We start from the raw sequence: 15,405 nt of genomic DNA, 5'->3' as shown, positions 1-15,405 counted from the left end.
TCTATTAGGTAGTCAAACCTGTCTATAGCGACCGCCCAAGGGAAACACAAAAAGTGGCCCCTCGTAGTCAGGTGGTCACTAAAGCAGGTTTGACTGTATTCTTTACATGCAGAAAGCTTACCATCAACCATGCGATCAGACCTTGGACTAGACACCGAGGAAGCTTGAGCAGAAGACGCTGCCGTGCTGGTGTTAAGTCCCTCTGTGAGCCAGGATGAATACTTCTCTGTCTGACCGACGATGAAGTCCAGCTGAAGGTCCAGAGCCTTCTTCCTTCGTTCATCTAATCTGCTCTGCTGTTTATATTGCACAACCTGAAGTCAATACAGAAGGGAGCCTAATTAGAACTGTATTAGACACTATTATAAATTCAGTATTCCAATCAAATTCTTATGCAAAAATGTTAAAGCTTCCTTTCAATCGATGAATATAAACACTGTTTCAAAACATTTAAATTAATATTTCAATAATCCATTATTGATGAAAAGTGATCTCATTGTAAATTTAGATTACATGTGTCATGAATCATTGCTGTAAATGCTACGAAAATACAAAGCGAGTACAGAAGCAGTCATGACCTGGGAGTTTGTCTTGCCATTTGCTCGATGCAGGGTGTGTAGACTGAGACTGATCACACCATCTTGTCGAATATGGCATAATCCTAATGTTATCATCTGTTGTTTTATATAAATTCATACATTAATATTTTTCATCTGGCAAAATTAACTATCTGCAAGTTAATAAGTCATTTTGAATGAAAAATTTGCCCAAGATCAGCCCACAATAATGAACAAAACGTAAAATCATAGATCAATAATAAAATGTGAGCCCTTACTTTTTCTATATTAGCCCAGAAAGCTTTGATTTCTTTGGCGATGTTCCCTGCTATCCGCTTGAGTTTCTGCACCTCCTCCTTGCCAGCTTTCATCTCCCTGGCCTCTTGGTCCTGGTGGTGTTTGGCCACAGCTCGAGCCAACTGTAAGCAAGAACAATGGTAACATTTCTAGTAATCGTCTACATATGCACAAGTTATAATATTTGGTAGAATAGCACTGATGCTACAATAAACATGATCATGAAAATCTTTATAACGTAAGAATAGACATGTATACCTTATAGGGTTCTATTTCGGGGTAGGCAAGGGGATGGCCATGGGGAGTGTGCACATGTCAATGGCCAAGATGGAAGTGAAGGTTCTGCATAGGAAACTGTCCCAAGTCTGGTGCCAGACAACGTATAAGACATTTGTCTGAGGATATAGACCAGGAGTTTGATTTCTGAGGCTGTAAGCACCTTGCACACTATTGATAAGCAGAACAGGCGACTCTAGTCTGAAAGCCTCAAACTAATTTTTCTACAGTGCTATAGAAAAGGTAGTACTACAGTTTTAATATGAACTAAACTAAAGAACATCTGATGCAAATTTGATAAAACGAAAAAAAGGAATTCCTACGTGAATAGAAAAATTACACTACTTAACATTTGACATCCAAAATGAACACACTTTTAAAGTCAAGTTCTCTATATGGGCGCAGTGGGGAAAACCTATTTCATTCAAAGCATTGGTGGGTTGTAGCAAGCAGACTGCTACTACGTACCTTTCTGGCAGCATTTTTCTTCCACCTTCTCTCCTGAGCAAAGTCTGCAGCAAGCCACTGCATCTCCTCCAGCAGGTAGTCCCAGTGTGCCTTGTGTCGTGGAGGCTCCTGAACCCTGGGAAGACGCTTGGCAGACCAAAGTCCGTCTCTTCTCAGCTCGGCTATTCTTTGCATCACCTGGGCTTCCTGTTATACATCACCAAGTAAATTGAAAACACAAAGAGAGATAGTTTAGCGCTAGGAGAAACAGACGCAATTGCCCCTCAGACGCCAATATGGTGCAATGATGCAATTTAACAATACCAGGAATGTTGGAATGCTATAATTCAAGTTCTGCACTAGAAAGCACTACCTGAGAATGAGAAGATTCCATTTTGTTTTACGAAGTGTTTTACGAGTTAACAAGCACAGAACAGCTTGACAACCCCTGCCACTCCGATGTGTGTCCACTACCGTTTGTCCCTACCAGAAGTATCCAGTATATCGCGATTCATGACATGTATGGTCATTCAAGAAATGACAATGTTCCCCACCACAGGCTACATTGCACAGCCTGCCAAAGATTTGCTCTACTGTGGGCTACAGAAATCATCTAATATATCAATAACAATCTGTGAAAATCACAATACATATTTTGCAACAAGCTTGTCAAATCCATGTTCCTGAACAAATTGCAACAAGACAAGAAAAATTTCTGTATATTTCTTTTTTCTTCTCTATGACAGAAATTACCTTTGACATCCATCATTACCTACCTGTTTTGCTCTTTCTACGATCATCTCCTGAGAGCCGATGGTGTAGTCATAGACTGCAGAGAGGGCTCCCTGCCTGGTCCCTTGTCTGTCTCTTGATAACCCGGGCGGAAGAGGAGATCTGATCAGGCTCTTGTTACCCGAGAGCTGACCTAATGCCGATGGTCCACTTATGCCACTTATATTGCGTTGCGGGGGCGAGGCGAGACCTGGACAAAACAAAAATTGAGGAATGAGGAATGTCTTCCAATAGATGATAAGATACAATGCATTTATCTTTATCTGAAGACTGAAGTAGAACTGTCCCAAGTCTGGTGCCAGACAACGTATAAGACATTTGTCTGAGGATATAGACCAGGAGATTGATTTCTGAGGCTGTAAGCACCATGCACACTATTGATAAGCAGAACAGGCGACTCTAGTCTGAAAGCCTCAGATCAACATGAGGGAAAGCTTGCATGAATAAATTCTGTATACACCAGTACTTTAATGCACTGAAAAAAGATGTGTTGAAACTAGACAAACAAGACACACAAAAGGACTTTCAAAAAAAAACAATACCCTCTCAACATACAGTGACCCTTAGCAAATAAATTCATTGAAAAGTCCTTATTTCAAAATGCAAATAGTTCCCATATTCATCATCATAAACACTTTTTTGTTGGACACTATATGAACTTACCAACTAAGCCTTTAACATCAGAAGCATCAACAGCAACCTTGGTGACCAACGGTGCCTCCTCGCCACCAGACTTGTTGCCTATCGTTGGTGTAGCAGGGATCACAGTTATTGAAGGCAGTGTTCGTGAAGGAGCTGAAACAGATAACATTAATGGAACCAGTGTAATACATACCACGCATAAAAAGGTAAAATTGCCAATTTCTCAAACATTCACAGTAATATGATCATCAAAAGACAAGATAGACAAATTATAATATTTCTTATTAATCTGCATTACACACCAAATATGAAACTAATTGAGAAAGCTGTAACAAGCATGATAAGCAATGATTACGACATACCTGTTGAGGATGTTTCACTCTTAGTCAGCACTTCTGAACCACCAATACTCAGTTTAACTGAGCGCTCTTCACCAGCCTCATCAAGACCCGCCTGACTGCTGCTTCGTTTCCGAGCTTCACTGGCCGAGACTATAGAGGAGCCTCCTAATCCTGGCTGACCCTTCCTGCTGCTATCTTCTCCATCGAGGCGTTTCTTCAGCTGGGCTGCTGCTACCTCCTGGGGAAGCTGGGCAGAGATGGTTGCAGGTGAGCTGAGAGAGGCATTGCTGCTTGATGATGTACTTACTTTAACCTGGTGGAATAAAATGCATAAGAGAAAAATAATACTCTTGTTGATATTTCAAATAACTACAATGAAGAAATAATATTTATTATGATACAAATTTCAACATCTTTTAATACGCAGGGGTTTTGGGCATATCAGAATTTCAGAAAACATCTGTCCAAAGGACATACAGGGTCAATACGATGTCACACAGAGGTGAATTATCTTTTTGTTCAATCTTACTGCCAAAAAAAAATATATATATCTTATTCACAGGGTTCTTGTTAATAGCCGGCAACCGGCTATTTTTTCCGGCTGTAACGGCAATCGTAGCCGGCTGTAAGCCTCTCCAAAAAAAAAAAATAATAATACAAAAATCACATCATATTCGGTCAAGTCGCTATCTCAAACCCTGCTGGTCTTCAGACTGTCGGGCTGAGCATTCCCAGCCCCGGACTATGGCACAAATTGGGTCATCCTGATAAACAGAGACCACTAATAAACAACATAAAACATGTCTTATTATTCCTCATCTGAACTTGATATCATGATTAACCTTGCAAAGTTACTCTGCGAAGATAGCTGATCTGTGACGTGTTTATATATGCCTTTGCAATGCAATGTTTGCACATGGTCAGGGAGAGAGCTCCCTGCATGTATCATTGCCATATGAAATTATGTGGAAGTGTGTATCACACACACCCAAGACACACCCTGCAATGAGCTGATCCAAGTTAGTGACCAATGAGGAAGGTTCTCTAGCTATGTGGGTGGAGTTTGATACCAGCATAAATTACAGGTTGGTGACCGCGCGTGCTTTCACCGTACCCAGTTCAGTGGGAGGTCAAGAAGCCACGCCCACAAGTGTGCATGTGACAAGCATGAGCTCTCCATCTGTGTGTATGTACAGTGTATTTGGGCGCCGGAGGTTTGTGTGTACATGTGTGTGTGACTGAGAGAGCACGCATGGGCTAGCATGTCCCTGCATGTCCCTGCATGGACGAGGCAGGGACATGAGTAAGACAAGTAAGACAAGTGAGACTCGATAGAAAGGATGGCTGTGTTAATCGGCTGAATTGAAGAATGATCAAAAACTTAAATTACTCACAATATCCAAGACTTTGTTGATTGATATTTCTAAAAATTCAATTATTATTGTTATCAATATTTTTGTATTTTATTTATATATGAACATTATTTTAGGGGGCGAGTCGGCAAGGGATGGATATTAATATTGAGAGAGAGAGAGAGAGACTCGGGGGAGAAGGGATGTGAGAGGAACTGACCATCGAATGTGTAAACATTTAGAAAGTTGTGAGCTGAGAGTGCAGTAATAAGAAAAGGTACATGAGCGATGAACACATTGCAGAGAGAAGGGAATAAAGAGGGTGAGAAAAGAGAGAAGGGGGCTGGTTGTTTTATTGTTTACAAATTCATTCATGGGAATTACTGCTGCCAGAAAGCTGGCGCGCAGCGGCCAGGGTGTAACATTACACTGCGGTTTCTTTGATTATCTTTATCATCGGCTATTAGCACATTCCAAAATGTATGCAAATAACGGTTAACCGGAGCGAGAAATGAAAACGGTTTTGATGAATGCGGTCGTATAACCGTCGGTTAAACGGTTTGACTCAGGCCTAGTGTGAAACTGTGATTGATTTGGCGATGCACGATTCGATTCAGAATACGAGTGCTGCACAACCGGTGCGGCACGCTATACACATACACTGTCACAGAGACTAGACCGTAGACGTACGTTCGTAAACAAGCTCAAGCCAGCGAACTCCGCTCGCAATAATTTAAAGAGGCCAGCTCCAGAGCTCGCTCTGCGTCCAAATGATCACCCGCATTGGCATTGCTATTTATACTTCGTAATCCTAAGTTAGATCTACCGTATTGTGAATAAAAAATGAAAATTTGTACTCATATGTACTCAGAACTTTGTCCAACACTGATATAATCCTTACATGTATATCTATTTGATAATTGTTTCAATACAACAACAAAAAGGTTTTTTTCTGGATCTTTTCTTTTCGTGTTGTAACATTTTTACTTTTACTTTTAGCGATCTATTTTACCGATTCGAAAAACAGAGGTGGCATATTGCATATAAACGTTAAGCGCATGGCGATTGGAAGAAAAGTACCGAAAACTTTTTTTTTTTCGTAGGCCTAGAGTCTATAGAAATAATTATTAATTATTATTTTTTTTATTTTTTTATCGCGAACGATTTTCTTCACTGACAAGGTCCTGTAAACGTCAGTTAACCGTTTTTGCCCAGGACTACCTTGTATCATTATCATGTAATTCAAAATTGTAGATTCATCACAAATATGATTGATTTATCAGAAACAATAATGGAGCATTTTCATTTCATATTGTATATCATATGAAAAGTAAGTTATTCAGCCAAAATATTCATGATCTTTATCATTAAACTATGGCTCATACAGTGTGGTCATATCTTCAAAAATAAGGCTAAGATAGCACCAGAGAGCATCTAAAACCCTAAAGCTGGACCCCGGCCGCAAGGGACTTCGCGCTCGTGATGTGCGCTTCGCGCACATGGTCATGTGCAATATGCGCACAGAGATTTTTCTTTTGCAATTTTGGTAGCCTCCTGTAAATCATAAATAGCCTGCTATCAGAAAAATTAACAAGAACCCTGTATTCAGCTGTAAAAGTAAACCATACCTCACTGATCTGGTCCTGGATACGCTCTTCAAGTTGTCTGCTTTTCAAGTACGATGCCAACTGTAGATCCGGTTGCTTCTTTTTCCAGATCACATAGTCCATCATATTGTGACTTTGCTGCAGGAAAAACAGCTCTGTCAATTTGTCTACATAAGAGTTTTGCACATCTTTCAATGTTTTTCTCTTCTCCTCAAGAGTTTTTCTTCGAAGCTCAACCACCTCAGTAGGTGGTTGATTGGTCGCTACACTCATGATTGATTTGATGGGTTTAACAGGACTGGACTGAAGAGGGTTTGTCCGTGAAGGGCTGAAAGGGAGGGATGGTGTGGCTGTACTGGTCCCTTGTACGCTAGAGGGACCACCTGACGATAGGCCACCGAAAGGGTTATGAGGACTTCTTTGGCCTTGCTTATCAGGATGTGCTTTTGGTATGCTACCATCTGGGAATATTCTGCTTGATAACCCTTGAGCCAAATGATGTACTGCCCTAACAGGCTGTTGAGAGGGAGAAGAGAGAGGTTGGGAAACAATGGACTCGATGACAGGAGAACCACTAGGTGAATAGAAGCCAGCAGCACCTGGAAATGCTAATGAATACGCATTCCCTGCCGGTCTCTCATTCAACTGACCAGGGTCTCGTCTTTCGTCGAGTGAACTCCTGGCAGGTGATAGAAGTTGCCTCTGTGATGCTCCAACCGATCTAGTAGCAGCTGAATGAGCCAAGTAATCTGCAACTGAGATGAGCTCTGGAGCCACAACCTGAAGCTGCTGACCCTGGACACGAACTGCATGAACTGAAGGACTTCCTTGGAGTGGCACTTCGCTGGTTCCTTCAACTGCACCTAAGGATGGGTTTGAATATGTTACAGGATCAATCCGTCCCTGCGATCCAGCTGAACGCCCTCCATGTAGCACTGCTTCGTTCTCAAGTTTCTGTAGTTGGGTTGAAGTATCTGGGCATGAGTCCTGTCCTTGGCTGACTGCTCTTGATGGTGTTTGATGACCTAATCTTCCCCCTCTTTGCATCGTCCCTTTTAATAGCCCTGTAATCAAATGAACAAATGCACAGAACAGATGTTTTAAACTTATCAATCATACAATGTATTCATGATGTCAACTAAACATACAATGTAGTAGATCACATGCTAACTTTTAAAGTAAAGACAATGTTTTTCTTGTTGTTGAAGGAAGTTAACAATGAAAACGGAGGGATATTTTGGTGGGAGATATGATAACTCTTGACATGAGTGAATGTATTGTGAAAGAATTTTTTTTTAAACTTTGTTTTAGACCAATTTTTTACATTTAAAGGCATTAAAATGACATTAACTTCAAATGAGAGAATAATAAAATGTATGAATAACTTTATGTTGGGGAGTGTGTACATGTCAGTGGCCAAGATGGAAGGGAATGTTCTGCATAGGAAACTGTCCCAAGTCTGGTGCCAGACAACGTATAAGACATTTGTCTGAGGATATAGACCAGGAGTTCGATTTCTGAGGCTGTAAGCACCATGCACACTATTGATAAGCAGAACAGGCGACTCTAGTCTGAAAGCCTCAAACCAATTTTTTCAAAAGTGCTACAGAAATGGTAGAAATACACTAAATCTGATGCAAATTTGATAAAAAGGAATTCCCACTTGAATATTCAATTTTACATTGCTCGACATTTTACATTCAAACTAAACACATTAACTTCAGTCAATTTTTCTATATGGGTGCAGTGGGGAGACCCATTTCATTCACAGCATGTGAGCATTGTGGGTTGTAATGTAGCAGTGTATATAGCCTCTTGTCGATGCCCTCGCGCTGTTGGAGTCTCTAAATTCTGACGAGCGAAGCGAGTCAGAGAAACCGAGGCGCTTGCGCGGAGGGCCTCTTGACAAGTGATCTGAATTACATATTCATGAGACCCGATTTCCTACTGAATTATGCATGTCTAGACCGCAGCGATTGTGTGTGTGTACGTGTTTGTTCGGGATTGCCCAACTAGGCTAGTCTGCAAGCACAGACCCTAATTTGACACTTTATCAAAAAATCATTGTGCCTTGAGAGAAGCCTAGCCCAGCTATCTACTGGTACCTACTGGTTGTACCAATATAGGTCAGGAGCAGCTATAGTACGTGGCATATGGTAGTCTTATAGTGCACACTCTCTTTTACGACTGACCAGGGTTTGTGATTGCAGACAACTAGGCGGCCAGTCTCGCTCTCACGGAGGGAATTCGCACAGAGCGGTAGATATTACGTCATAGTATCTCTCTCTGATTGGATGACTTTCACCGAACTCTGCTGGGTCGGAATATTCGCCAAACATAGTAAAACATAAGAAATTCAGATCACTTGTCAAGAGGCCCTCCGCGCAAGCGCCTCGGTTTCTCTGACTCGCTTCGCTCGTCAGAATTTAGAGACTCCAACAGCGCGAGGGCATCGACAAGAGGCTACAGTGTATAGGACTGTTGCGTCGACATGCTCATGGGAGACTCCGAAAATGGGCGATGTGCCCGACACTGACAGTAGGGGGGAATGGGCCAAAAATGAGGATCATCTGCATAAACAAGGATAGTCTATCCTTGTAAACTCGGACAAATTGTGTCCTAAAAAATAAGTTTTTTTTTCTTAAGCGCTCTGCGCATTTACACAGACAATTCTTATTTCTGTTCCGCGCTAGCAATGCGAACAATGGATTCCTGGTAATAAAATACCACCAGTCTACTTTAGGGATGTCCGTCATTCCGAGGATTTATCCTTAATAACGTGAAAGTCTCTATGCAAAGTGAATGTGAAATGCATCAACAGTAGGGGCGCTGGTCTGAGAATAAGGGTCGTCTTCATAAACAAAGATCGTCTTTGTAAACGCGGACCAATGCATCCTCAAAAACAAGGATCGTCTGCAAAAAAGCAGATGTTCCATATTTTTGATCGACACATCGGCGATTCCAAAAAAACGGATTCAGGGATGATTTTCTTGAAGCATTTTACATTGACCAAGTTGAACAGAGACCTTCACATTATGAGCAATAAATCCTTGGGAAGGCGGACAACCCATAAAAGTAGACGGTCAACTAGGGTTATTTTCCCCTGGGGAATCCAAATTTGGCATTGCCAGCGGACGCCGATGAAAAAAACCCGTCCGCGAAAATGCAGGCGATCCTTGTTTATGAGGACGCGTTTTGTTCGCGTTTATGAAGACGATCTTCATCCTCGGACCAGCGCCCCTACTGATCAAGGAGAATCATCCCCGGCCCCCCCACTCAGAGGTCGGAATGACCGCATGCATGTTGCCAAAATGTCCGGTAAAGGGGTACTTTTCGTGCGACAAAGTCCGGCCCGAGAATTGTAAAAAAAGGGGTGTATTTGACTACTCACCCGGAGATTTCTTTAAAAAGGGGGTGTTTTTTCTTTTTTCTCTCTCATCTCTTTGGACTCCTGAGAAATTATTCCGAATTTAGGGGGGTACATTGAGCATTTTTCCTGATTTAGGGGGGTCTCCAAGGCAGGAAAAGCACGCGAAAAGCCCGCGAAAGGGGGGTTCGGAAATGTTGGCAGTCCTCAGATAGGGGGTGCTTTCAAAAAAAGGGTACGAGCATATGCGTACCCTAAGTAGGGTGTCTGATCGCGCACCCAATGTTGTGTGCTAAAACCCTTCCCATAGAGATTGTACGCTTCCCTATGTGGTCTACGTGCATTGCGCGACCATCCAAAATTGGGTCAATGATTTCATGAAAAAATTTGAAATTCAAACCTTTATAACAAATGATCCTGAAGGTGAAACTCAATAAATGAGGTGTCATATGAAAGAGCAGGTTTTTCTCCATATTCCCCATCGGGGGCCACCCCCAGAATTCTAAAAATATCTTGGTCAAAATAGCGATTGAAATGTTGTTTGCATCCTAGCTCCAAAATTTGCCACTTTCCTGAGCTGCCGCCCCGCGGCTTAAGCAGGGCTAGACGTAAGGATAATATCCAGATGCTTTTTTTTTTGCTAGCCCCAAGGGATCATTTGTTATAACAGTTTGAAAATACCCTCCCACATTTTTGGAATCAGCTAATTAGGGAGGCGTGAGCTCCGCTCAGTCCAAACCATGGTTACATCGCGTAACATGTGCGCTTATAGTGAATGAAAGTATGGATGGCCGTTCCCACTATAAACCCCGGAAGTGAATACACGTTGTAGTCAATGGCAATATCGCGGAGACATCTCCGCGATATTGCCATTGACTATAACGTGCATTCACTTCCGGGTTTTTTGTGCGACGAACGCTAACCATACTAGTCAATGGCACGTGTCGCGGAGACAGCGTAGCTCAAGCTTGCAAGTCGCGCATTGGCTGAGCAACTTGCGTACGATATGCATACGCTTGCATATCGCGCGATACAGCTGTTTGGCTAAATTTAGCAAAACAACATAACTCTGCGTGTACGTCTTTTTCGTCGATTCTGAGCAAAATGCTATGAATATTTCAGCGTTTTGAAGGGGCTGTATCTTTTGATAGAAACATCGGCGAGACTTGAAATTTGAAATGTATTATTCTGATTACATTTTTAATTCAAATATCAAACAAAAATGGTGAAAAACGATCCCAAATTGAAAATTGAAAAATCGTTCAGACACCCTACCCTAAGTAACACTGAGTGGGGGGGCCGGGGAATCATCGCAGAATCAGTTTTTTTCGCATCGCTAACGCGCAGATTGGAAAGCAGAAACGTCTGCGAAAATGTGGACGATCCGTATTTTGCGGACGCCCCTACTGACTGCCAAGTGCTCATCATCAACTCGTTTACAACTTCCAACAAATTTGAGACATGCACAATAACAACGAAACTTCAACTCACGACTCACAGAAGATAAAATCTGGGCACCCAAAATTTAAGGTCATCCTTTCTCATTGTCATCGTAAACAATCATAATTTTGACTTTATTTTCAGAAACAAGTTCAAATTCACTGTAACTGTAAGCTAATCTACAAATGGACAAATTTTTCGGACGAATCGAGATGAGCATGCCGATGAATTTCCATTCCTCGAAGCTCGTGCTCAAGTATTGATAACGATTCAAAGGCGCTGCCACTGCCGCTGATATCCGAACAGTGGTTGTGCGATGCGCATGGTGCCCGACACTGCCATCGCCATTGCGTGCCTACATTCGCTCAGCTCAGAAGCCATGCATCGCAGTTCATACATTCGAGACGTATAACTGCATTCGCCAGTGCGGGAATCAATCCATAGACTAATGTACACCGCTGCTTTCAGTATTTTGTATATGTACGAACGTCATTCATACCTGCATCCTAGCGATGAAATCGCCAAGAAAGGTAGCCCATCCACGGGCCAAGACCCTCCATCCAGCTAGGTACCGATCTTAGGGATAACTTGAGACCATTTTGGTCACTTCCCGGACTAAAATACAAGAAGAAATCGTAAATGAAAAATGCTCCAAAACCAGCGACGTAGTTTCGCCCTTATCCATCGAGGAGCAATGGCGATGTGTCTGTATGCAAATGAGCTAATCGTGGGCCGTTGTAATTGGTCGATTTCGGGCGCGGTGATATTACGAACCCGCGCGCTTACGAAATAGATTTTTCGTGATTTTATTCATTATTTTTCAAGTTCTCTTCCTTTTAATTTAGTTATCTTCCCCTTATTTTCCCTGTGCTCATCTCTGATATCAAAGACAAAGTGTGTAGATTAATTCTATGAAAATTTAATCCACTCACGGCCTACTGTCTCATTTCTCATTACAACAAATAACAAGCCAATCAATAAATAAAGCATATAATGTCCATATATGAGACTGCCCCTAAATATACAGGCCTATATGTCGTATGTTATATTTGTTTATGAGCACTATCAGAAATTGCAGTTTTACTAAAGTTGCTTACCATATATATATATATATATATATTACCCTTCATGCAGACCCCTAGTTTCATGGGCCAATCTGCCTAATGTGAAGTCTCTAAAAGACCACACCTGAACTTCTGAAGTACATACTTTCAGGCGTAGGCCTAGTCCATCCTCTATAACTTATCATTCGCAGCTCGTTGAACGAACCAGGGAGGTCTTAGGGAGTTTTAGAATCAGGCACTCTAATATTTTTTACAGGCTTTGTCGGTCTATGAATAAATACTATAGTTAGTTTTATGATACGGTACAAGGGCTCATAATTATCACAATACACTATACTGTGTTTACATATAGTTTAAAAAAATATAAGCATATGATTCTTCAAATTCTTTGTGTAGCCTACTATACTGTTTAACTTATGATATATGTTCATTATTTCGTTGTCATTGGTGTTATACTCGAGAAAAAAATGAAAATCAAATATTGAGTATTACTACAACTAACAGACACCCGAAAATTGACACAATCAATAAATATGTATAATTTAAAAATGAAAATAAAAGTTTGATACGTGTACGCAATCCGAACATAACTTAAAATTAACCTATAGAGGACGCTGTGCAACTGAATCATAGAGATCCTAATTTGGATCTGTATCGTGCCTCTAATCAAGGATTTGCAATCCCTTGACAAAGCAGCAAGATGAGTTTATGAAAATAAAGCAAGTCATAATTATGCAAAATTTCACACCAAAATATTGTGGTTTTCAAAAAAAATCGAAGCCCTGGTTTTGTAAACGACAAATGGGGTGAATAAAACATTGCTAGTTACAAAATTCAAATTTGAAAAGGAAAATGACTGTAATTCTGCTAAAAATGAATATTTTGCCACCATAATTTCAGGTGAATTTCAATTATGATGCTTAACAACATTTTGGCCCTTTTACAAGTTTTAAAAAATTACTGCAAGTCCCTGTGCATGTGCACAACGCACTCGATCTGCAGGCTACCAAACCATTATGGGGGCCATCATGGAGCTGATTTCGGAGGAGAAATAGAATGTACTCTCTTAATTTCTAGGACTTATTTTTAAGTCCAAAGAATTTATTCTAAATCCAAGGGGGACTTGGGACAGTGACAATTGTTACTGTCCCAAGTCCCCTTGGATTTAAAATAAGTCCTAGAAATTAAGAGAGTACCTTGTATAATAATTATAAAGTCACAGTAAGTGCATTTCATTTTTGACCATTTTAAGGTGATCAGAAAACATGGAGTTCACTTTGAAGTGAAAATGGGTTCATGTACATCATAATTAAGAATGACATCGGGGTAAATTGGTTGAAAATATTTATACACAATGTATACGATTGCTGGTCGTCAATATGAAATCTAACGTTCTGTCTTATTTTTATATTCGTAAGAATTTCGAGATATTTTTCTCCTTTGCTGCAATTTTTACATCGATAACAAAGTCAATTTCCATTTGGTTACGATATTAATGTACTTTCCAATGCAGTGGGAGACGAATTCGTTTTGCGGAAGTTGCATACATATAATTAAATTAATCACAAATCTACATTGTCAATTTTTACCCACCCCCCCCCCCACCCCACACAAAAATAAAATAAAAAGGATTTTGTTTTAGTTTTGTTTTACATTGGGTTTCTATTTCCACTTTTTTTTTCTCAAAACCACCGGTAAAGGATAAAAAGAAAACAACATTGTTGATCCAACAAGAAAGCCCTTTAAAGGGCCTTATTTGTTACATTTCTTAATCATTAAAGGCCCCCAAAATGAGTCTTTTACCCAAACTCAAATGTACTCTCAAATAGGAAACTCTCCAACTTCAAAGGCCCTCTAAAGTGTTGGAAGCCCCAAATTCGCCAAAAATTTGATGGCAAAATTTAAATTAAAAAGGATGTCATTTAAGACACAATTCTGCAAAGATTCTCCCACCCCCAAACAAATTGTGTTAAAAGACAAATATTGATAAAGGATTACATAATTTGAGTTTTTCTGTTGTACGCAGAAAACCTGAATTTTGTATCCTTTTATCAATATTCGACATATACACATTTGTTTTGAAATTCCTTGCAGAAATGTGTCCTAAATGACATCCTCTTTAACATGTTTTTGATTTATAATGTGAACATGTGCATCGTTTATATTTATGCATAAACTATTGATTTGTTCACTCATGAGATTCGATTTCAAGATAAGCCGCGTGGCATTTAAATACGCTTTGTTTTGGATAGATTATGGCGTGTGCATCCCTTCTTATTTTCATTTAGATGTTCGGCTAAGGTCGCCTTTTTGTGGCGACGGAGCCAATTTAATCTCAGAAGTTGCTTTAGAAGATTATTTGAATTGAACTTCATAGTGCTTGATTGAAAATGCAGTTATCATTTGCGTTAATTATTAACCATGCTTTTCCTGGGGCAAATTGCCACTCCTCCCAATTAATCCTTCTTCAAAGGAATCAACGACCCATAAAATGGTCTGCATTTGAAGGAAAAAACAGGTTTTCAGGGTATACATAATAGGCGAGTGCATACCCCTTTTTCACAGAATGTTCTTTTTGAGTGGGGAAACATTTCGTGCATGATGGGGACCATAATATCCAAACATCTTTGAAGGCCTGTATGCATAGGGATGTGGCTGTAATATGACATGAACTAATGAATAACACGACTACTACTACTACGTAGTAATAATACTGGTAATAATGATAATGATCAGAAGAATAATGATGTAAATGATGATAATCATAATCATAATAATAATAATGATAATAATGATAAAAATGATAAAATGATAATGAACATACTAATTACATTGACAATAGTAATATTGATAAAAGATAATAAAAATATCAATAAAGATAATAACGATAATGATGATAATAATAACAATAAAAATAACAACAATGATGATGATAAAAATATTGATAATAATAACAACAACAACACTTATAATAATAGACTAATATTAATAATTGTTATAATAATAATTATAATAATGATAAAGAATCTCAGGAGGCCTAACAGTCTTAAGTATTATCCCCGAGGTCCATAAATTGCCCTGACTTTAGCCAGAGCTGTACCAGGATAATAATATTTCTTCTATTCAAGATATGTTTCACAGCCTATCCTTGACTGATCGATTGAATACCTTTCTAGGATTTTTAAATTGACCGCTCTATCACAGTTTAACCCCTTTCAGACAA

The 15,405-nt window shown here is 40.0% G+C and overlaps 1 protein-coding gene across 8 annotated transcripts in view; it reads right to left on the bottom strand.

Annotated features, from left to right (window-relative positions):
• Positions 1-11,829, bottom strand: part of LOC764716 (helicase domino) — a 68,370-nt gene extending 56,541 nt beyond the window's left edge. For all 8 annotated transcript variants that reach the window (XM_030992038.1, XM_030992043.1, XM_030992039.1 and 5 more), the window contains exons 1-8: positions 11,618-11,829; positions 6,333-7,375; positions 3,374-3,665; positions 3,033-3,164; positions 2,354-2,559; positions 1,599-1,784; positions 836-976; positions 122-314 (exon numbers count right to left, since the gene is read on the bottom strand). In XM_030992038.1, the coding sequence (XP_030847898.1) occupies positions 122-314; positions 836-976; positions 1,599-1,784; positions 2,354-2,559; positions 3,033-3,164; positions 3,374-3,665; positions 6,333-7,358 (2,176 nt within the window). In that variant the 5' untranslated portion in view covers positions 7,359-7,375; positions 11,618-11,829. The remainder of the gene's footprint in view (positions 1-121; positions 315-835; positions 977-1,598; positions 1,785-2,353; positions 2,560-3,032; positions 3,165-3,373; positions 3,666-6,332; positions 7,376-11,617) is intronic.
• Positions 11,830-15,405: the final 3,576 nt, after the last annotated feature.

Source organism: Strongylocentrotus purpuratus, unplaced genomic scaffold (assembly GCF_000002235.5).
Source record: "Strongylocentrotus purpuratus isolate Spur 01 unplaced genomic scaffold, Spur_5.0 spur5_scaffold_2, whole genome shotgun sequence".
NCBI lineage: Eukaryota > Metazoa > Echinodermata > Echinoidea > Camarodonta > Strongylocentrotidae > Strongylocentrotus > Strongylocentrotus purpuratus.
This window is presented reverse-complemented; position numbering and strand designations above follow the sequence as displayed.